The sequence below is a fragment of the Nannospalax galili genome, unplaced genomic scaffold, assembly GCF_000622305.1.
Source record: "Nannospalax galili isolate Female #2095 unplaced genomic scaffold, S.galili_v1.0 scaffold1382, whole genome shotgun sequence".
Lineage (NCBI taxonomy): Eukaryota > Metazoa > Chordata > Mammalia > Rodentia > Spalacidae > Nannospalax > Nannospalax galili.
Genome location: NW_008348397.1, coordinates 1,249,298 through 1,271,105, shown reverse-complemented (window position 1 = coordinate 1,271,105; position 21,808 = coordinate 1,249,298). Strand labels below are relative to the sequence as shown.

General features: G+C 52.9%; 1 protein-coding gene and 1 long non-coding RNA gene across 3 annotated transcripts; one reads left to right on the top strand and one right to left on the bottom strand.

Annotated features, from left to right (window-relative positions):
• Positions 1–3,478: 3,478 nt before the first annotated feature.
• LOC103743818 lies at positions 3,479–15,636 on the bottom strand. Its single transcript, XR_607681.2, has 3 exons — positions 15,502–15,636; positions 9,529–9,607; positions 3,479–3,508 (listed from the first exon to the last, which is right to left on the bottom strand). It is a non-coding gene; the product is annotated as an uncharacterized LOC103743818 (long non-coding RNA).
• Positions 15,637–17,324: 1,688 nt separating this feature from the next.
• On the top strand, positions 17,325–20,569 carry Neurod2 (neuronal differentiation 2). Of its 2 annotated transcripts, none has more exons than XM_008845305.2 (2): positions 17,325–17,655; positions 18,755–20,543. In XM_008845305.2, the coding sequence occupies exon 2, from the start codon at positions 18,760–18,762 to the stop codon at positions 19,906–19,908; it is 1,149 nt and encodes a 382-aa protein (XP_008843527.1). In that variant the 5' UTR covers positions 17,325–17,655; positions 18,755–18,759; the 3' UTR covers positions 19,909–20,543. The 2 variants fall into 2 exon arrangements, with proteins under 2 accessions (XP_008843527.1, XP_008843526.1); XM_008845304.2 differs by lacking the exon at positions 17,325–17,655 and adding an exon at positions 18,110–18,180 and having other exon boundaries at positions 18,755–20,569.
• The last annotated feature ends 1,239 nt before the right edge of the window (positions 20,570–21,808 follow it).

The following is a 21,808-nucleotide window of genomic DNA, read 5'->3' as shown; positions in this document are numbered from 1 at the left end:
CTAGGAGGAGTGGGGGGTGGGTAACAGCGAAAAGAACTGGGAAGAAGACCCATGTGAGAGATAAGAGACAAAGGGAAGCAAGAGAAGAAAGCCTCACGACGGAGAGGCAGGAGACAGAGATGGAGATTAAAAATAGCTCGGCATTAAGATAATTGCAGCTCACAGTTCTGCCCTCCGTTAGGAATTAGATGAGGTTTTATTACTTTGATTTTTCTCTCCTAGATCCTACGCGACTTCTCAAGAACTTGGGGAAAAGTTTTTCCGGTGGGCGGCCAGGTGGCGGGGGCTGCGTGGGCGACAGAAAAGGAAGGGAACAGGCATTACTGGGAGCTGGGGGAGGGACAGGGCAGGGGCAAGGAGTGAACAGAGGCCGGTGGGGGTGGCAGGGCTCAGTGAGGGCTAGAGGAGGGGTCTGGCCTAGCAGGTGGGAGGGCTGAAACGCAAAGAGGCCACCGTGACTTTCCATTCACTTGGGCTTGGAATTAATCATATGCAAATCAGATATTAAAATAATATGCCACTCCTCAGTTATTATTCTTGAGTTAGAAGCACAGGCAGTTAGGTCCAAAGAACAAATTCAAGACCTCGTTTGACTTAACTCCGAACTACTGGATTTCCTGCTTGGACTAACAAAGTTAATGGTGACATGTCTATTAAAGTCTTGGGTCTGAGCATGCTATTTTGATGTAGTGTTTCTCCTGCCATTTACCCTCTCTTGGTTGCCGGTGGCCTGCTATGGTTCCTGGCATGCATGAGCCATTACACCCTTCCTCTCTGGAAGATGACTTTGAGAAGGTGCTTCAGGGACTCCTTTGAGGACAATCAGGAATATTCTTCCTCAATCCAAGCACAGACCCTGGAAGTTCAACAGCTCTGGATAGGAATCTCAGGTCTGTAGTTGACTGTGTGCACTTGGACACGTTTATTTGCTTCTCCGTGATTCTGTTTCTTTATATTTAGAAGCTCACCTTGCACAATGGCTGTGATGATCAACATGATAAAATATAAGCCCCATCACAATTCAGGATTCCTGGTTAGTCTTCAAAAGGTTCCTCTTCCTGGCTACTCTGGAGATACAGTTCTGGAAAGCGCCAGCAGGTGGCAGAATCAGCCAGGGTTTAGGTGGCTGCATGTCTGGCTGGCACTGTGGGTCTATAGTTGGGCATCGCACTGGTGACCTTGGCACCACTGAGCTGAGCTAGAACTGGAAAGACTGGCATGTGGCAGCTGGAAGAGAGGCCTCAGGAAGTCCTGAGAAGCAGCCTTACGGAAGCTGAAGCTGGAGAGCACCAGCTGGGCACACAGGGCCATCTTTCCTTGCCACTAGGAGAGGTTTGGGGGGAAGGAGCAAGGAAAAGAATTCCAAGGTCCATCTCTGGGAACCCTGTGGACAAAGCAAAAAAGAGACAAAGGTACTCTTTGACTCAGATGGTCAGGCTGTTGCCCATCTGAGACATCCTTTCATCTATTGGTCCAGAAGCTACCTTTTTGCCACTCAGTATTCATATTGCTGCCTATGTGCTTTAAAAACTTTAAGAACAACAAAACCTAATAATTTTAACCATACACCTTTCAATGAAATTTTAAAAAATAATTTATTGGGCTGGAGAGATGGTTCAGTTGTTAAGAGTACTGTCTGCTCTTGCAGAGGAACCAGGTTCGATTTCTAGCACCCACATGGTGGCTGATAGTCATCTGTACCTCCAGTTCCAGGGGATCCGATGCCCTATTTTGACCACCGAGAGTATTGCAGGACACAGGTGCACTTCATGCATGCATGCAATATACTTATACACAGAAACTAAAATGAAAATAATTTATGCTGGGCGTGGTGGCGCACAACTTTAATCCTAGCACTTGGGAGGCAGAGGCAGGCAGATCTTTGTGAGTTCAAGGCCAGCCTGGTCTACATAGTGAGTTCTAGGACAGCTGGGGCTACAAGGAGACCCTGTCTCAAAAAGACAAAAAAAAAAACAATATTTTCATCATCATCATCATCATCATCATCATCATCATCACCACCTTGAGGCAAAGTCTCATTCTGTAGTTCAGGCTGGCCTTTAACTCAAAGATCCTCTTGTCTCTGTCTCCAAGTGCTGAGTTTAAAGGCATGGGCCACCATGCCTGGTTTAAAATTTTATATACTGTGTGACCATCACAACAACACAAAAAATACTGCAGCCACCCCAAAACGTCCTCATGTCTCACTAGACTTGGTCTTCCTCCCCTCACTGGTTCTATCTGAATCATATCTCTTAGCATATGATTTTAAGATTTTGTCCTGGAGAGCTAGGCATGGTGGCCATATGCCTTTAGTCCCAGCACTCAGGAGTCAGAGGCAGGCAGATCTCTGTGAGATCCAGGCCAGCCTGGTCTACACAGTGAGTTCCAGGCCAACTGGGGCTACAGAGGGAGACTCTGTCTCAAAAAGACCCCCCCAAAAAATTTTTTTGGTCCTGGAGCTGGAGAGATGGTTAAGGATCCTGATTTGGTTCCCAGCACCAACATGGCAGGTAACAACTGTCTGTAATCCAGTTCCAGGAGATCCGACAGCCTCTTCGGTCCTCTGCGGGCATTGAACGACAAGGATGCACCTACCTACATGCAGGCAATACACGCATACACATAAAAGTTTTTTCAAAAGAATTTGTCCTTTTTACCATCTATCTTTTAAAAAATATTTTATAATAATTTATAATTCATAGACACAAAGTAAAAAGATCCTGTATGGAACTTCTGTCATGGACCTTTATGTGCAGTATTTCAATCATCTAGGATTATCCCATTTTACAGATGGGACAACAGAGGTTCAGGGGGGCTTCAGCAGCTTTTGTCCAGAGACAAAGTGCAGACAGTCCTGGCCAATGTGGTGGTTCATACTTGAAATCCCAACAACTCAGGACCCTGGAGTTCCAGACCAATCTGGGCCACAACGCAAGACCCTCACAGAAACCCTGACTTCCAGAGTCTCCCGGCTCCACCACCACCTTTTGTTGTTGTTGTTCAGGAGATGGAATCCAGAGCCTTGCCCAGGCTAGACCACCACTGAGCTACACCCCCCCCCCAGCCCTGGGGTCCTCATTCTTTACTGATGTCTTTAACACGTTCACGACAGACGGGTGGACGATGGCTAGCACTCCCCGGAGCGGGCTTCTCCGCGGTTAGCTTTGGACTTGGATTTTCTCGCGTCCAGCGGGTATCGAAATTGACGTGCCGAGGTTGCCCTCTGGTGGCAGAAACGAGTACGGTCTCATCTGTGCCCTCTGGCGCCCCCACGTGGAAGCTGGGAAGAGAGCAAGCTGCAGCCCACCGCGGGGGGCAACGTCAGCCGCCAGCACCTGGAGACCCCCTGCTCTGGCCACTGCCTGGTGCCCCCCGAGGTGCCAGCTGAGGCTGCCCCCGAAGAATGCCAGCTGCTGGAGCTTACCGCCTCCCGCTCCCTCCACCAGCCTCACACACACTCCAATCCCGGTCCAGTCGGCTGCTTCCATTCCCTGAAGAAGAGGCCCTAAAGTTAAAACAGCTGTTAATTTATAAACCAATTTTTCCGTGACTGCTTAATAAATCGCCAGCAGCTGCTCTGCCCCCGCCTCCTGCCCAGGCACCCGGCCCTGGGGGTTGCATGGAGAAGCTCAGAGCTGCCAGCCTGGCCCTCCTGTCTTCTTTACCCACCAGCCCCCAACTTGCCCCTATGGCCCCAGATACTGGAAACGCAGATGAACCCAGATTGAGGACTGAAATGAGGGGAGGCCGTTCCTCTCAATGCCCACCAGCCCTCCCCAGACTCCCAGACCCAGAAGATGGCAGAAAAGTTTCCCCTGGTTCTTGGGAGATGAAAGTGCCTAGCTTCCCTAGAGAAGTCCCCCTGGGCCATTGAGAGGCCTTGGGACCCTGGACTGGCCCAAGGGTTCTTGCCTGAGAACTCTGGAATCTTAGTTTCCCTGTCAGGGTGGTCCCAGTGACAGATGCTAACAGAAGCCCTGACCTTGCTTTCTCTCAAGGGTGGGCTGGGAGGATGCAGGGGATGCTGGGATAACACCCACTTCAGAGAGATGCCCCCTTTTCAGCAGAGTTGGACAGCTTGGGTCTTCTGAATGTTAAGAGGTACCGAGGATGCGGGTCTACTGCTCTGGGATCCTTAATGTGTGGGACAGGGACATCAATCTGGCTATACCATAAGCCTTGTAACATAGGAAGCAGCAAGGCAAAGAAAGCACAGCAGCCAGGGGTTCAAATCCTGATTCAACCATTTACTAGCTGTGTGATCTTTGACAGCTCCCAAACCTCTCTTTCCTTCCTCACTGTCTCCATTTGTAAAATGGAAGATAAGATTCTTGTGAAAAGGAAACAAACTGATGTACATAAGTACATAGTTTTTAAAAAAGAGATTTATTACAAATTCAGTATTATCTCTTCCCTCTACTGCAAAAATGGGTGGAGCTCCTAGGCCCTCCCCTCTTAGCAGCAGCACCTGGGTGTAAAAGTTTCCAGAGGATTTCTAGGGGGAACTGGAGAACAGGTAGAGATGTTCCAGAGAAAACTGAAAGAAAAACCACCCAGGATCCCTGAGTTACAGTGTTCTGCCTGGATTTTCTCCCTCTGGTCCCTTCTGTTCCTCCTCAGCCCTCATCCCACTTCAGCAGCCATAGCCCCTTCCCAGCCTGCTTCCCCTACATCCCAGAAGCCAGTTCTTCTCACAGTCTAGCTGAAAGCCTTTCCATTTTCTCTCCTGTTCTCTGGTCACCAGGGGTACCAGGGGCTGCCATAACCCTTCCCTTTCTCTCCTGACCCTCCCCCACACACCAAAGAATGAGTCATCTTGACCTTGCTGTGTGGCCCAGAGCAATTTGATCAACTGCCTTGAGCCCTGGGTTCCATGTCCCAGAACTCACATCCTGGGTGGTTGCGAGGGTGGAAAGGGATGCTGCCCATGAAGCGCTCCATAGGACCTGGTGGGGGGAAGGGGTTGTGTTGTGGGTATGGTGGAAGAGTGAGAGGGGGATGCAGGTGCCAAAGCTATGCTGCCTGAGTTTAAGCTCCATGACTCTCCTCTCAACTGGTCACCTTGGGCCAGTCATGTAACCTTCCTATGCTTCAATTTTCCATCCATAAAATGGGGACTATAACAGAACTATGTCACAGGGTGGTTGTGAGGCACCTAGGGCTCTTGGGACAGTTCCTCAAATGCATGAATGTTTGCTGAGGTTAGACCAGTCCTGGGTAGAAAGGGGCCCTCTGAGGCTTTGCCCCACAAGGTGGCCACACACATGTGTGGCAGGTTAGAGAGTGAGCACGAGTGGACTGGAGGGCATGGCATGGGGGACTGTGGCTCAGGACAAGACCCTAGGCCCCACCTGCGCATTGTGCTCACCTCTGGCATCCTCCATACCTTGGCTTGGGCCCACTCTGATCTCTCCACCTCTCCAGTCAATTAAGCAGCCAGCTCCCTCCCTGTGCCCAGGGTCCTATGTCCTGGAAATAAAGCAGGATCCCAGGGGCCTACTCAAGCCCAGGACTGCTCTGCCAGGGTGCCAGCTGGTGCCACCGGAGCAGGGCTGTGGTTTGATCGCATGGAAAGGAAGGCTAGAAGTACCCCTAACCTTGGTGGTCACCACCAGAGACAAGAAAAGACTATCCAGGACATCCCTCAAGAACAGGAGGATAGGATTAAAAACATTGCCTTGTCCTTTTGCCTTGGTTTACCCAGCCATCAAGGGGATGAAGTGTTCATGCCTGTATCTCAGGCTCTCTGGGTCCCCAAAGGCCTTGGCATTGGCCTTTCCGAGCTCTTGCCCTCTTTCCTTTCTTAAAGAAAGGAAAAACGGGTTCAGCCTTCTCCTCCTCGCTGGTATTCTCTCTTTAGAAGCCATCCCGGGGGACATGTAGCTCCTGGTGGCATAGGATAGGGGGTAACTGCAAGCTCAAGACAGCCCCTGTAGAGCATTGGGCTGCTTCTCAAGGCCTCCCGGGGTGCCAGCCCCTGCCAGGGTCAACGGGTGCTCCCGGTCCCTGCCCCTTCCCTCCTCCTCTGGCCCTTTAAGAGCCTCTCCGTGCGCTGCCGTCCCGGATCAGCCAGAGAGACCATTAAAATTTTATGCAGAATGAAAATGGGCCAGGTCTCCAGCTTCCTCGCTCCCATCCAATGATTTATTACTCGCAAATACCACAGAACTAATTAGTATAGTAATTAATTAATACGCATTTGCATATTTGCATGTGCAATTAGTGCAGTGGAGTGATTACTGGGAGAATGAGGGCCCCGGATTGTCAGATGTGAGGGGGAAGTGGCCTGGAAAAGAGTTAGTGGGAATGAACTTTGCAAGGAGCGCGGAGCGGGAGCACGGCCCGGGCGGGGCTCCTCGCGGGGTGCTGGGTGCCGGGTGCCAAGCGCCCTCTTGGGGAGCACCCGGGCCCCCGCGGACTCGGGGCGGGGGGTCGCGACCCCTGCGCCCAGCCCGCCGGCCGCGCCCGCCCCTCCCGCGCCGGGTGGCTTGGCTCCAAGCGCGCGCCTGATTGTTATGCATTGTGTTTCTTGTAGCGAGCGGAGCCGGGCGGAATGGGGCCGGCACAAGCTGTTTCCCTGCCACGAGGCGGTGGCACCTTAAAGGCGCAGTGTCCTCTTCCCGCCGCTGCCGACCCCACCTCCCATCCTCGCCACTTGAGTCCCAGGGCGGGCTCCGGGCGCGCGCCGGAGGGGAACAGCCCCGGCTCGGGTCAGGGGGGCACGGGGCACGTGCCAGGGAGCCCGACGGGCACCGAGGCAGGGCTGCGGGCGGGATCTGGCGGCTGGGGCGCGCCAGGCGCCGTGCCATGCGCGGGCGGGGATGGTGAGCCGAGAACCCGGAGCAAGGCGGATGAAGGACACGTAGGCGAAAGGAGCAAGTGGCGGGGGGGGGGGGGGGGGGGGGGGGGGGGGGGGCACATTGAGTGCCAAGTGCTTCTTCATGGATGCCGCTTCCTATCCCTCAGGGATTCTGCGGGGGGCCCGGCTCCTTAGTCCCAGTTTACGCTGGAAAAACAAGGCAGGGGAGCTTGTGGTAAAGCTGGGGTTCAGCAAGCTGCTCCTTTCACCCCCAAATGGGAGCTAAGGGCCAGAGAAAGCAGAGTATCCTGGGGAGAAACCAGGGAGGACTTCCTGGTGAAGGAAGCATCACCCTGGGCCTGCAGGGGCAAGGAGGGCAGAGTGCCTTCTCTGAGCTGAGGGAAAGTCTATGCATTGTTGGGGAGGTCAAGGTCTAATGAGACTGCTCCTCCCTGTGCATAGAGGAAGCCCATGTGCCCCTGTGGGCACTGGCTGCTGTGACTTGGGGGCCTGGATAGAGGGCAAACCCTTGGCACAAGCTTTATCAAGGGCCCCTCCTTTCCTTCACAGCTGGGCCACCTGTTCCTACATCTTGGACATCATCTGGACTTCAAAGAGAGGGGCACAGGTTACTATTGTTAATAAACCCAAGATTCCGGACCTCATAGAACTGGTTCAAATCCTGGCTCTGGGATGGCAAGATGGCTTAGTGGGTAAAGGTGTCTCCCACCAAACCTGAGGACCTGAGTTATGGAAAGAGAGAGCCCACTTGGAATGTTGTCCTCTGACCACCACAGGTGTGCTGTGGCACATGCTCCTTTCACACACACAGACACAAATAAAGGTGTAATAAAACCAACTTCTGTCATTACAGTCTTACTGAGTGCTCTGAGATTCCAGGACAGGACCCCAAAGTGCTTTTTTTTGGAGACAGGGTCTTGCTCTGTAGCCCAGGCAGTCCTCTAAATGGTGGTCCTCCTGCCCCAGTCTCTCTAGGACTGGGAGTACCAGATTACTAACTGTCATGGTATCTAGTCCCAGCTCTGCCACTCACTTATTGAAGGAGGTCAGGCAAGTTGCTCCCGTTTGTATTGTGGTTTCTTCTCTGTAAAATAGGAGGTGGGGTGGGGGGGAGGAAAGCTGGAGAGATGGCTCAGTGGTTAAGAATACAGGCTGCTCTTGCAGAGGACCCTGGTTTAGTTTCCAGTATCCACATGGCAGCTAAGAACCATCCAGAACTCCAGGGGATCTGACACCCTCTTCTGACCTCCATGGGCATTACACACAACACGGATGCATTTATATGCAGGCAAGACACTCATACACATAAAATAAAAATAATATATAAGGGCTGGAGAGATGGCTCAGCGGTTAAGAACACTGGTTATTCTTGCAGAAGACCCGGGTTCAAATCCCGGCACCCACATGACAGCTAACAACTGTCCTGTCCATAACTCCAGTTCCAGAGGATCGGATGGCCTCTTCTGTCCTCCACAAGCAATGCACACACGGGTGCACTTATCTACATGTAGGCAATACACTCGTACACATAAAATAAAAATAATAAATAAAATATTTAAAATAAGTAAATAAATAAACCAGGCATGGTGGCGCATGCCTTTAATCCCAGCACTCAGGAGGCAGGGGCACGTGGATCTCTGTGAGTTCCAGGCCAGCTGGGTACAGGGAGACCCTGTCTCCGAGGTACTTCTCAGATGACTGAAGATACCTTCAAAGGATAAGAGGCAGAAGATAAGGGACCAACTTTCATTGAAGGAATCAACCTAAGGATCTTTGCTTCTCTAATAAATATTCAGAGTTTAATACATTTCCTTTTGCCTCTTCTCATTTTCACAGCTGGACAATGTTAGAAACAACAAGTGTAGTATGATTCAATGGAAGCCCTTGGGCAGCAATAAAAATTTCCTATCAGGTGTTTGGGAGATAGAGGGCTCAGTTGGTAGAGTGCTGGCCTGGCATGCATGTGGCCCAATAAATAAATAAATAAATAAATAAATAAATAAATAAATATAGGAGGTTGGTCCATGAAGCAGCTAACCCCCAGGCCCTAGGATGTTTCTGTTCCTCCCAGTGAACCATAGTGAAGAAGCTTCTAGGGCTGGTAGTTGTAGCTCAGTGGTAGAGCACTTGCCTAGTGTGTAAGAGGCCCTGGGTTCTAGCCTCAGCACCACGAGGAGGGAAAAATAGAGGAGAAGGAAGGGGAGGGAGGAAGAATAGGAGGAGGGGAGGAAGAGAAAAGAGAAAGAGGAGGGAGAGAGAAGGTGGAAGAGGAGGAAGAGGAAAAGGAAGAAGAACCACCTCTTCTGTTGAGGCAAGCTGTCCTTCCCAGGCTATCCTGCCCCTCAGGGCCGCAAAGAGGAAGAAGCAATGGCTGAGTCTAACACCAACTGTCCTGAGCTCCAGTCTCCTCAGGCTGAGGCAAGATGTGCCCTCCACATACACCCTGCCCAGGGAACCCTTTGAAATTGTCCCCTGTGAGTACCAGCACTTGTGACAGGCTCAAGGGACATGTCAATAAAAAATGTCCAGTAGTTTCAGCCCCAGAATTCTCTAGGCTGGACCTATGGTCCTGATTTCCCAGGGAGGCAACAGGGACATGCTCAGTTCACTAGGGAAATTGCAGAGGAGTCCCATTGCCCTGTCCTACCCAGCCTAGGGCCCAACTTCATCTATCAGGTTTGACCTCCCCAGAGTGCACCCTGTACCTTGCTGTCCTTCTGGTCATCCTTCAGCTCCGAGACCATGATGGGCAGGTGGGCAGGTGGCTCTATTCCCATCTTACAGCTGAGAAGAAAGAAGAGGATGTGATTTGACCAAAATGAAGAGGATTCCAAGGCTGGGACTCTGCAGCCACATAGGACTCTCCATCTGGCCTGATCCTGTGAGGATCCTGGAGCAGGGGGAGGGGTGGGGGTGGGGGTAAGACCACCAACTGCTTATGCAGAAACCTGACAGAAAAGCAAAACAAAGACATGATGGTGAAGACAGCCCCAGGAACCAAAATATTTGAAAATGAAAGCTGATTCAGGGCTGGAGGCAAAATCAGCAGTATACAGGATGGCCAGGGGCTGAAGCGTTCACACCTGTTAGCTGGTGTGAGGCTCACTGCTGCCCCTGAAGGCAGGCCTTAGCAATCAAGGCACCCATTTCACAGAGGGGAAGCGTGAGATTGGGCAGTGTTGGGCTTAGTGCAGGGCTGAGGAGAATGAGGCATGCAGGGCTGCAGCTATCAGTGGATAGGTGTCCTGCCCTGGCTTCGGTCTCACTTCTGAGGTAAAAATGCACCTCCCCCCTATAGTGGGGGAAAAGCAGGCCTTTGATATGCCAGCCTACATACTAAGACTACTCTGTATTCCTGCTTTTTGGAAAGTGAAACATGGAGCCTCTTGCTTAGGAGGGCTTCCTGGAGGAGGTGATGCTTAGGCAGAATGGAGAAGGGATGTGCTCCAGGGGGAGGGACAGCCAGGGCACAGCTTCTGATATGAGGCAAAGGCAGTGAAGCTTGTAGAAGCAGTGGAGGGCAGAACTGCTGAAGGGCAGAGTTAAATGCCTTGATTCATGCAGAGGAAGAGTCAGTCTGTAGCCAGATCAGGGTGTTCCCTAAACAGTGGCCTGAGGAGGTGAACACCACATCCTGGTGCATTTCAGACAGGATGGGAAGTGTGGGCAGCCAGGGCCCTTGGAGGGGAGGGGGCCCAGGCCTGTAAGACAGAAGGGTGCTGAGACACTGGAGAGTAGCTCTGCAAAGGTGCCAGGGCAGCAGGGCAGGACTCAGCCAAGGTCACATTCAGGCATTCAGGCTGGGGGGATGCTACTGAGCTCAAAGATGTGGGGAACAAGCAGGGGGTCTACCACAGGACAGGCACTAGTCTGACAAGTACCATGAGCCCTCACTGTGACATCACCACCTCAGCCCAGAATCAGGGAGCAGGAGTCAGCACTCCCAGGAGTCAGTCAGAGCCCAAAGCAGAGGGCCTTTCCCTCTTCCTCCAAGCCTACCACAGTACATTTGTGTTTTCCTTTTTTTTTTAAAGATTTTATTTTTATTTTATGTGTATGAGTGTTCTGCCTGCATGTATGTAAGTGCACCATGTTGTCCATGGAGGTGCCCATGGAGGCCAGAAGAGGGTTTTGGATCCCTTGGTATTAGCTGCCATGTGGGTGCTGGGAATCAAACCCAGACCCTCTGCAAGAGCAGCCAGTGCTCTTAACCACTGAGCCATCTCGCCAGCCCCTTTGTTTTGTTTTTGAGACAGGGTCTCATGTATCCCAGGCTGGCCTGGAGCTCTATATAGCAGAAGATGACCTTGAAGTTGTGATCTACCACCTCCAGAATGTCTGGATTACAGACTCATGGCACCCAGTTTGTGGTGCTGGGAATGAAACCCAGGACTTCACACATGCTGAGCAATCACTACAATTGAGCTACAGTCCCAGTCAGTCCCCCAGACTGACATTTGTGCAAAAGGCAAGGAGACCACTAAGCATGTCAGGGAGCTTGGCTTTATTGCCTCAGCAGATTCAAAATGGTTCCAGTGGCCCCTGTCCTCTCTGCAGCCAAAGGCAGTAGGCTCAGGGGTCACTCCTGTAGGGCCCACTCAGGGATGAGAGCTTCAGATTAAAGAGATCACAAGTAGCTGCTTGAGGCAAAGCAGGGAACAGGTGGGAGAGAGGACCTCTCCTTGTAACAGGGATGCAGCTCCAAGGGGGACAGGGAAGGCTCCTAGGAGGGGGGTGTCTAGGAAGCATCTTGGTGAGGAAGGATGATGAATTTGGCTACAGGGAGACCAGTACCCATCAGGGAAGGAGCAGGGCTCAGAGGCAAGAAGTCAAAGGTTATGGGGGCAAAGGTCACTACACTTTTGGAGCAAGGGCACAGCCTGAGAAGGAGGTTGGCTTGGCTGGAGGACTAGCCCCTCTTCCTTCTCTTCCTCAGGGCATTTAGCTCAGTAGCATCCCCCCATTTATCCTGGGTTGGGAGTAGCCCGGAGGTGGCAGTGGTCTGGAGCCTGACTCTCAGCTCCTGTTCTGGGTGGGATCGAGGCCCAGCCTAGAACAAGCCAAGAGAAGTGGAGGAGAATCCTGGTACTTGAGCTGGAGGTCAGGACAGGAGGTCGGCCCAAAGGAGGGGGCTACACCTCACCGGCCTCCCTTCCCCCTCCCCAGTGGCAACACGAGGCACGCAGCCGCATATCACCCGTGCCAGCCCTCACCTCCCGGCAACGTCGCCGCATTCCCAGCCACGCCATCTGGCGCGCCCGCCGCTCCCCGGCACACTGCGGCGGGCGGGGGAGGGGGCAGCAGGGCAGGTGCCCACCCCGGAGCCAGGAGGAAGCGGCAGGTTCCCTTCCCCCAGCGTCCTTGGTACTTGAGGTGGGGCAGGGGGCTGGGGAAGGGCATGGCAGGTGCTCTTATGCTCTGGGCGGAGCTTCGAGCTTCCAAACTGCTGGAGCAAGTGCCTGTCAGGGCAGCGCCAGCCAGCCCCTCCTGCCTCCTCCCTCAACACAGCCCATGACTTTTGAGGGTCTCCACTCTTGCCCTTCCCCCACACCTGAAGAACCAGTTCCTCTTCATCATGCACCCTGCTCCTCACCTGCCCTCTCCTGGCCAGAGAGGCCCCAGGAGATGGATGTCTAATTGCAGCCAGGGGGTGGACACCTGCGTCTGACCCACTTGCTCCCTACTCCCTAGGCCTGGTGCTGTGGTGGACGATCAAGTGTTCTTCACACTGACCCCTACCAATGGTATTTAGGGAGCACTCGTAGCCTGCTAACTGTCCTTCTGAGGATCAGAAGGAAAAAAAAAAAGTCAAATTCATAAATGTATTTATTTAGGGATAGTAAGAGTGTACAAAGAGAAGTTTTCTAGAACATTCTTCCTGTCCCCTAGAATGACCTGTCTCCTTCCTGTGGCACTCTGCCTTCTCTCCTCCCTACTTTCAACCCCCTTACCCCTGCCCCTCAGGCCTGAGTCAGAACAAAATGGCTGCTGTCCCTCTGAGGCAGCCATTTTAGGTGCCCAGACTGTGGCCTCCCTTGGGATGGGGCTATGTCTCCATGGGAACCTCAGACCCCCCAGCTCCTTGCTCCCACCCTGAGGAGTGGGCAGCAGAAGTGGAAGTCTTCCAGGCCTGCCTGAAGAGCCCACCACTCTCCTTTTCCTCTCAGAGACCTGGAGGGGACCAGGCCCCTCACTAACTCCCTTCCCCCAATGCCACAGGGAGGAACAGATGGCATCTCTGGGTGTCCTTCTCCTTTAGTCTCCTTCCTTCCATTTCTGGCTCTTTCTGGCTCTCGGTTACTGCATCTCTGCATCTCTGAGTGTGCAGAGAAACGTGCATGTCCATGCGTGTTCATGTCTGCTTGTGTGTATGTGGACATACATGTTGTACCTGCTCTTTCAAGCCCATGTCTGAGGCAGGCCCATCCTACACCTCCCTCTGTTCCAATTTCCCCCTGGTTTTTATTGTATCTTCTAAAAAAAAAGTTGAAATGTGTCAAGTGAGAAAAACTTGTTCCATTTTTCTGAAGGAAGAAAAGACAGGGACAGGAAACAGGCCCAGAGGGAGGAAGTTCTCTGTACCCCAGGTCTGTCTCTCCCACCCCTGCCCCAGGCCTTCTCCTGCAGGAGCTTAAGGAAGGAATGGGAAAACCTGCAGAGTACTCTCCTATCCTGAGCAAGATTCTGTTGCTTGCCTGGAGGAGCCTGTGAGACCCCCAGTGATTTTAACCCTCACTGTAGAAGGCAGGGATGCCTCTATCCCCCAACGAAGCTTTCATCCACCTACTCATCCATACAGCCACCCATTAATTTAACAAAAATTACCTTTCTATGTAGATAAAGCATTCTGAATGAGGACAAGATAGATGTATGCAATTGATATTACAAAGCATATTACAGTTTACAAAGTGTCTTAATAAAAATAGAAACGGGGGCTAGAGAGATGGCTCGATGGTTAAGAACACTTCTTGCAGAAGACCCAGGTTCAAATCCCAGTACCCACATGGCAGCTAATAACTGTCCATATCTCCAGTTCCAGGGGATCTGACAGCCTCTTCCCTCTTCCACAGGCATTGCACGACACAGGTGCACTTACCTACATGCAGACAATACACGTATACACACAAAATAAAAATAATAAATAAAATATTTTTTAAAAAAAAGCTGGGCGTGGTGGTGCACGCCTTTAATCCCAGCACTCGGGAGGCAGAGGAAGGTGGATCTCTGTGAGTTCAAGGCCAGCCTGGTCTACATAGTGAATTCCAGGACAGCTGGGGCCACAGGGAGGCCCTGTTTCAAAAAGACCAAAATAAATAAATAAATAAAAATAAAAATAGAAACTGGCATTTATTGAAGGCTTCTTTTATTGCTAGCCCTAACCTAAGCTCATTATGTGTACTTAGTACTAACAGCAACTGTACAAAAGGGGTAGCATAATTATCTCCATTTTACAGGAAGGGAAATCAAGGCTGAGAAAGGTTATAGAATGAGTTTGTGTGTTTGCTTGAGTTTGTGTGTTTTCTTTCTTTCTTTCTTTCTTTCTTTCTTTCTTTCTTTCTTTCTGTCCTTTTGAGACAGGGTCTCCCTGCAGCCCCCGCTGACCTGGAATTCCCTATGTAGACCAGGCTGGCCTCAAACTCACAGAGATTCTCCTGCCTCTGCCTTCTGAGTGCTGGGATTAAATGCATGTGCCACCACCCCTGGCCTATTTGTTGACGCCATGTGGGTGCTGGGAACTGAACCTGAGTCCTCTGCAAGAACAGCTAGTTCTCTTAACTGCTGAGCCATCTCTTCAGTCCCTTATTTGCTTTTCTATGCTGGTGATTAAACTCAGGGCTTTGTGCTCTCTAAGCAAGCACCCCACCACAGGGCTATATCCCCAGTCTGACATTCAGCATTTTTTTTTTTTTTTTTTTTTTAGGTCTTTTTGAGACAGGGTCTCCCTGTAGCCCCAGCTGACCTGGAACTCACTATGTAGACCAGGTTGGCCTTGAACTCAGAGATCTACCTGCCTCTGCCTCCCAAGTACTGGGACTACAGGCATGCACCACCACGCCCCGCCATTCAGCATTTTTTAAAAAAATATTTTATTTATGGGCTGGAGAGTTGGCTCAGCAGTTAAGAGCACTGACTGCTCTTGCAGAAGACCTGGGTTCAATTCCCAGCACCCACATGGTGGCTACAAACCGTCATTAACTCCAGTTCCAGGGGAATCCAATGCCCTCTTCTGACCTCTTTTTATTGCATGACATGGGTGCACTCACATACATGCAGGCAATACACTCGTACATATAAAATATCCCTCTTCTGACCTCCGTGGCTTTGTACAGCACAGGTCCACTCACATATGTGCAGGCAATACACTCGTACATATAAAATAAAAATAATAAATAAAATATTTAAAAAATAGAAAAGGACATGAACAGAGTTGGCCAGAAAGCAGAAGCTCAGAGCATGTATATGTAACCAAAATATTACACAGCCACTGGGCTCAAGAGGAGGGTTATTCATCAAGAGTGAGTACCCCCTAAAGGGTCAATAAAACCTTTGACACTGTGCCCCAAAGTGGAGGGGCCCTGGTCAGCCCTCCTGAAGCCCAACCTTTTACCTCTACCTCAGCCATGATACGAGTCTCCACCCCATTGCCAAGCTATCTGACTTAGGAAAGATTCAACTACCTAGTTGCAGATCCCATGAAAAGCTTCTCATCCTTGGAAACCACCAAGGTCATGGTTGGGTTGGCGGAAGAGCTGGGTTCTAGACAGCTTGCTCTCCATCTTGTGTTCCTAGGTAAGTCCATTCCAGTGCACAGGCCTCTGCAGAAGGAAAAGTGAACACTGTACTTTCTGGGCTTCTTTCAGCTCCTGGCCTCTGAGAGCCCCAGATAGCTTTAGCACCCCTTCTCCAAACCTTCTGAACCAAAGTGTAGGTCTCTGTGCAGCACCCTAGTTCAGTTTGCAACATCAAATCCAGGCCTTACCAGCCCAAGGCCCCCTCAGGAAGCTTCTGCTGGGTGAGACCAGAGAGCATCCATCTGGGTGGAGGGACTGGGAGAAGGGAGCCCTCCTCTTGCTCTACTGTTGTGCCACTCAGCGCTTGACATATGGCTGACCTCTGAATGTGTGTGCTGGAAGCCGGACTGGAATTGGATGTGCACAGGTAAGCCAAAGGAGAGACAGGGATGTTTGGATCTGAAAGAAATGCCTGCCTGAATGCCCTGTGGGCAAGGGTCTCCACACCTGGCTATGAGTACCTGTTCATACACGTGTCTCTCTGAGTAGGGGTGTGTTTCCATTTTCTGCACCACAGGGTGAGGAACAGGTGTGCATGTGCATGCGTGTGCGTTTTGTGTCTCTCTGTGTGTGTCTAAGGCTCCCTCCCTCACTCCTTCAACCTCCCATAGTGTCATTTGCATCTGTGTCTGGCCCAATGAGAGGGCTGAAAGGTGAACTGTAAAATAAAGCAGCCATTTCCCATCTTCCTTACCAAGACACCAGTCTGGCCTACCTCTCCTTGGCCCCTCTTGGGACTGTGTGTGTCAACCTCTGTGTTTTTTGTATTTTCTGCAGGGAGAGAATGATTGAGTCTCATCCAGGAACTCTAGGCAGTCCCCAGCCAGTTGCCTCCTCCTCCCTTCAAACCACCAAGTCAGAAGGCCTAGAGAGAAAGCCACTAGTGGGAGGCCACCTATTTGGTAGTGAACAAGGATAGTGAGGCAGTAAAGAGGAGGATGCTTCTGGGTCAGGAATCCAGACTGCACCCACCCTAACCCCAGATGGGAGGTGGGGGGCACATAAACTCATCTCCAATTTCCTCCGAACCCCAACATACATATGCCCCTGACAACCAAGGAAGCATCTCCCATCCGCTGACTCCACAGATAGACACACATGTTCACACACACACACACACACACACACACACACACACACACCCATGCAGAGGCACAGACACCCAGGCAAATCTTTCCCTTTCTCTGTCTTTCCCTTGGTTTGAATTTTGTTCAGCCACATATGTTGTGTGTGTGTGAGGGTGGGTGGGGGAGGGGCAGACAGGGATGAGCAATGGCATGGTGCCAACATCTACCTATGGGGCTTGGGCCAGGGATGCCCCCCACACCCACCCTGGAAGTGAGGCCTCAGCTGTCCCTTTGTGGTGGAGGGGACTGTCTTGGGGAATGGGGGTAAGCACTGAGGTCCCTTTTCCACACCCAAGGGTCTGGGCCTGACCCACCTTGGGGACCTGCAGAGGAGGAAATGGACAGATCAAGACCCTGGAGAGCACGTAGAATTGGCCTGGCTGCCACCACAAACCCCCAATTCCCATCATTGCCACCCCATTGTTCCCATGTGGGGGGGCTCTGTATCTGAGAGGGGCAAATCCTCCCACCTCTTTCTCAATCCTTGCTTTCCCTGCGTTGGGAGGGGAGGGGAGGATGGCAGAGATATTTATTTATTTCCTTTATTTATTTAATTTTTTTTTTTTTTTGGAGTAGAGAGTGACAGATGGCGGCGGGTCCCGGGGGAGCCGGCTCTCCCCCAATGCAGACGCATGCCAATCACCGTCTCTCATGTGATAGCTGCTGCCCGTGACGTGCCAAGCCCATATGGCCTGGCATAGAGGCTGGTACCCCGCCTGGTAGAGATGCCACACTCGCTCCGCGGCTCGCATGGCGCTCTGAAGACGCCGGCGCCCGCCGCCTTGAGGAGCCGCTGCCCCCGCTCCCAGAAGATGGGGGAACAATGAAATAAGCGAGAAGATCCCTCTTCTCCCCCCTCTCTCTCTTGCCCCCTCCCCCCTCCCCTCCCCTCTCCCCTTGACTCCTCTCCGAGGTAAGTTGTCCGAGAGGGAGCTAGATCTGACCCGCCGATTGGGAGGGGGGGCACTGCTTCGGACATGAAAGTCCCCCAGTCACCCCTTCCTGGGACTCTACCCCCTCACTGGGTGGGCATCGGGGGCACCCCAGGTACTCTTACCCTTGGGGCTGCAGCTCAGGGGGCTGCGGAGGGAGACGTTATGTCTACGATGGGCTGGGGGGGCAGGATCGTGAGGCGCGCGAAGAGACGAAGATGGGGACCCCCTACATGACTGTCCCGGAGGAACCTGCGACCTTTCCCCACCACCAGAAAAAGATAAGCAAACAAACAAATTTGGATTTTTCCCCATCCATCCCGAAATACAACGAGATCTGGAGAGGCGTGTGGGAGGGAGGCAACTCGAAGGGGGGAAGAGGGTCCCTGACCGCAGAGGAGACGGACCGGGTTCGCTTCTGCGTCTCCTCCCCAAGCCGGGCTTCTTCAGTCCTCGCCGCCTGGAGCCGGTTCCGGGAGCCGGGGACGCATCGGCAAGAGGAGACGGTGCTCCAGCCTCTGGAATTGGGGCTGCGGGGGTGGGGGCCCAGCCGGGGGCGGCGCGCGGCCAACTTGCAAATTGGATTAGGGAGCGTGGGGGTGAAAGCCACTGGAGGGGTGGGGGAGCCGGGCCGGGGGACACGGGCCGCGGCGCGGAGCAGCCCGGCAGCTGTCCCCACCCGCGGCCGCCCGACTTCTCTCCATCGCCCGGAGGCAGCCAGCTTCTGGGCTAGCGCGCCGCCTCCCGGGGCAAAAAGACCTGGTCTCTATACCCCCACCCGGACCCCACGGTGACCCGGAGCGAAGCCGGCCGCGGGGAGCGGGCCCCTGATCCAAGCAAGGGGTGGAGCCCGGGCTGGGTTCCCGGGCCAGAGCCTGGGCCGCGATATCCGCCGGCGGCCGGGCAGGGCTGGGCCGGCTCTGGGTGGGGCAGGAGGAGGAGGTGGGCATCCAGGGTCCCCGGGCAGGACCCCGCACGGAGACTCGGGGGTGGAGGGGAGTTGGGGGCCCGTGGTGACCCTAGCGCACCCCTCACTCTTTGCTGTCTGTCTCCCCTGCCCGCCCCCCGGGGCGCCCTCAGGCACCATGCTGACCCGCCTGTTCAGCGAGCCCGGCCTCCTCTCGGACGTGCCCAAGTTCGCCAGCTGGGGCGACGGCGACGACGAGGAGCAGAGGAGCGACAAGGGCGACGCGCCGCCGCAGCCACCACCTGCTCCAGGTCCGGGGGCTCCAGGGCCTGCCCGGGCGGCCAAGCCCGTTCCTCTCCGTGGAGAAGAGGTACCCGAGGCCACGTTGGCCGAGGTCAAGGAGGAAGGCGAGCTGGGGGGCGAGGAGGAGGAGGAAGAGGAGGAGGAAGAAGGGCTGGACGAGGCGGAAGGCGAGCGGCCCAAGAAGCGCGGGCCGAAGAAGCGCAAGATGACCAAGGCGCGCCTGGAGCGCTCTAAGCTGCGGCGGCAGAAGGCCAACGCGCGGGAACGCAACCGCATGCACGACCTGAACGCCGCGTTGGACAACCTGCGCAAGGTGGTGCCCTGCTACTCCAAGACGCAGAAGCTGTCCAAGATCGAGACGCTGCGTCTCGCCAAGAACTACATCTGGGCGCTCTCGGAGATCTTGCGCTCGGGAAAGAGGCCCGACCTGGTGTCCTACGTGCAGACTCTGTGCAAGGGTCTGTCGCAACCCACCACTAACCTGGTGGCTGGCTGCCTGCAGCTCAACTCTCGTAACTTCCTCACCGAGCAGGGCGCCGACGGCGCGGGCCGCTTCCACAGCTCCGGCGGCCCGTTCGCCATGCACCCATACCCATACCCGTGCTCCCGCCTGGCGGGCGCACAGTGCCAGGCAGCTGGCGGCCTGGGCGGCGGCGCGGCTCACGCCCTGCGGACCCACGGCTACTGCGCCGCCTACGAGACGCTGTACGCTGCGGCAAGCGGCGGGGGCGCGAGCCCGGACTACAACAGCTCCGAGTACGAGGGCCCACTCAGCCCTCCGCTCTGTCTCAATGGCAACTTCTCGCTCAAGCAGGACTCGTCGCCCGACCACGAGAAAAGCTACCACTACTCTATGCACTACTCGGCGCTACCCGGCTCGCGGCCCACCGGCCACGGGCTGGTCTTCGGCTCGTCAGCCGTGCGCGGGGGTGTCCACTCGGAGAATCTCTTGTCTTACGATATGCACCTTCACCACGACCGGGGCCCCATGTACGAGGAGCTCAATGCGTTTTTCCATAACTGAGACCTCGCGCCGACCCCCTTCTTTTTCTTTGGCCTTTGCCCGCCCCCTAGCCCCGGTCCCCAGAGCTCAGGGGCAGTCCCATCTACTCCAGCGCCGGGCGTGGGGACCCAGCCGCCCGTTCTGCCACTCTCCGGGGCCGCGCGGTCTCTTATCAGTGGGTGGCCCGTCCCAGGGGCCTCGCTTCCCCCTGGGGACTCGCCTTCTCTCTCTCCATCGGGCTTCCTCCTCCTCCTTTCTCCCGTGGAGCGCTTCTCTGGGGACCTTCCCGCCCCCCCTCCCTGGAGACCCTCTCCCCATTTTCAATACCCTCACTTAGGTTTTCTCCTCCTCCCCACCTCTCTGCAGGCCGAAAGGCGGTGGAGAGAGGCAGCTATGCTGCGGGATGCGGCTTTCCCCCTCTCGTTGTTACCTTGAAAACCAGACATTGAGCTGCGGAGGAAAGGAGCTGGGAGCCTCCCCTTTCTTGAAGAGGGCAGAAGTCAGGGCGCCCAAACGCCATCAGCCCAGCCCCAATCTTCTCGTTTTGCCATTTTAATTTTGGCGGGAGGGAATGTGGATTGAGAGGAAAGAGGCCAAGCCAATTTGTAACTAGAATGATTTTTCCCTTTTCCTTTTTTAAAAACAAACATACAAAAGAAAAAAAAAAGAAAAAGAAAAAGAAAAAAAAAAAAAAAAAAAAAAAGAAAAAGAAAAAAAAAAAAAAAAAAAAAAAGAAAAAGAAAAAAAAAAAAAAAAAAAAAAAGAAAAAGAAAAAAAAAAAAAAAAAAAAAAAGAAAAAGAAAAAAAAAAAAAAAAAAAAAAAGAAAAAGAAAAAAAAAAAAAAAAAAAAAAAGAAAAAGAAAAAAAAAAAAAAAAAAAAAAAGAAAAAGAAAAAAAAAAAAAAAAAAAAAAAGAAAAAGAAAAAAAAAAAAAAAAAAAAAAAGAAAAAGAAAAAAAAAAAAAAAAAAAAAAAGAAAAAGAAAAAAAAAAAAAAAAAAAAAAAGAAAAAGAAAAAAAAAAAAAAAAAAAAAAAGAAAAAGAAAAAAAAAAAAAAAAAAAGCTAAGAGGCGGTGGAGGCCGAACTCAGAGTCCGGATCGGAGAGAAAACGCAGTAAGAACTTTTAGAAGCAATAAAAGGCAAAAAATAAATAAATAAATAAATAAATACTACTACCAATAATAATTTTTAAAAAGACACAAATATCTATGCAAGGAGGTTCTGACTAAGCCTAGCGGCCCGGCCCGGGATGCCCCTCCGGTCCGCTGGCTGCCCCGCCCAATCGCGGGTCTGTGCACTTTGGTGAAGTGGGGGCCCGCGCCGCCCCTCCCCCCAGGTTCTTACAATCAATGACTCGGAGATTTGGAGCCCCAGTGCCACTGCCCTCCCCCGCCCTGTCCCTGTTGTGCGTCATACTGTTTTTTTAAAAACCTGTTTCCAAATTTGTATGGAATGGCAAACTGTTGGGGGGGGTCGGTTTGGGGAGGGAGGGTTTGCATGAAAGACACACGCACACCGCACCGCACGCACACGCAGGCCCGAAGCGGGCGTCCGGGGACCGGAGGTGAGTCTGCTGGCTCCTCCTCCCCGCAGTCACTTCCTACCCCTCCTGGAGCGAGGTGGAGGGGCCCAGACCTAGGGACAGCCCCGCCCCTGCCCGGACTGTGTTTTTGGTTTTTGTTTTTAGGTTTGGTTTGGTTTAGGTTTTTGTGTTTGGTTTTGGTTTGGGGGTTGGTTTTCTTTTTCTTTCTTTCTATTTTTTGTTTCTAGGCTCCTCCTGACTTTTGTCATCCGGTGAGCGGGGAGGATGAGGGCTCCTTCTGGAGATTTCCCCTCAAGAGGCAACAGGTGAACCTCCCCAGCAGAGGCAGGGGATCAGGCATCCAAACACATGCAAAAATGCAAACCCACAGGCGACACCCC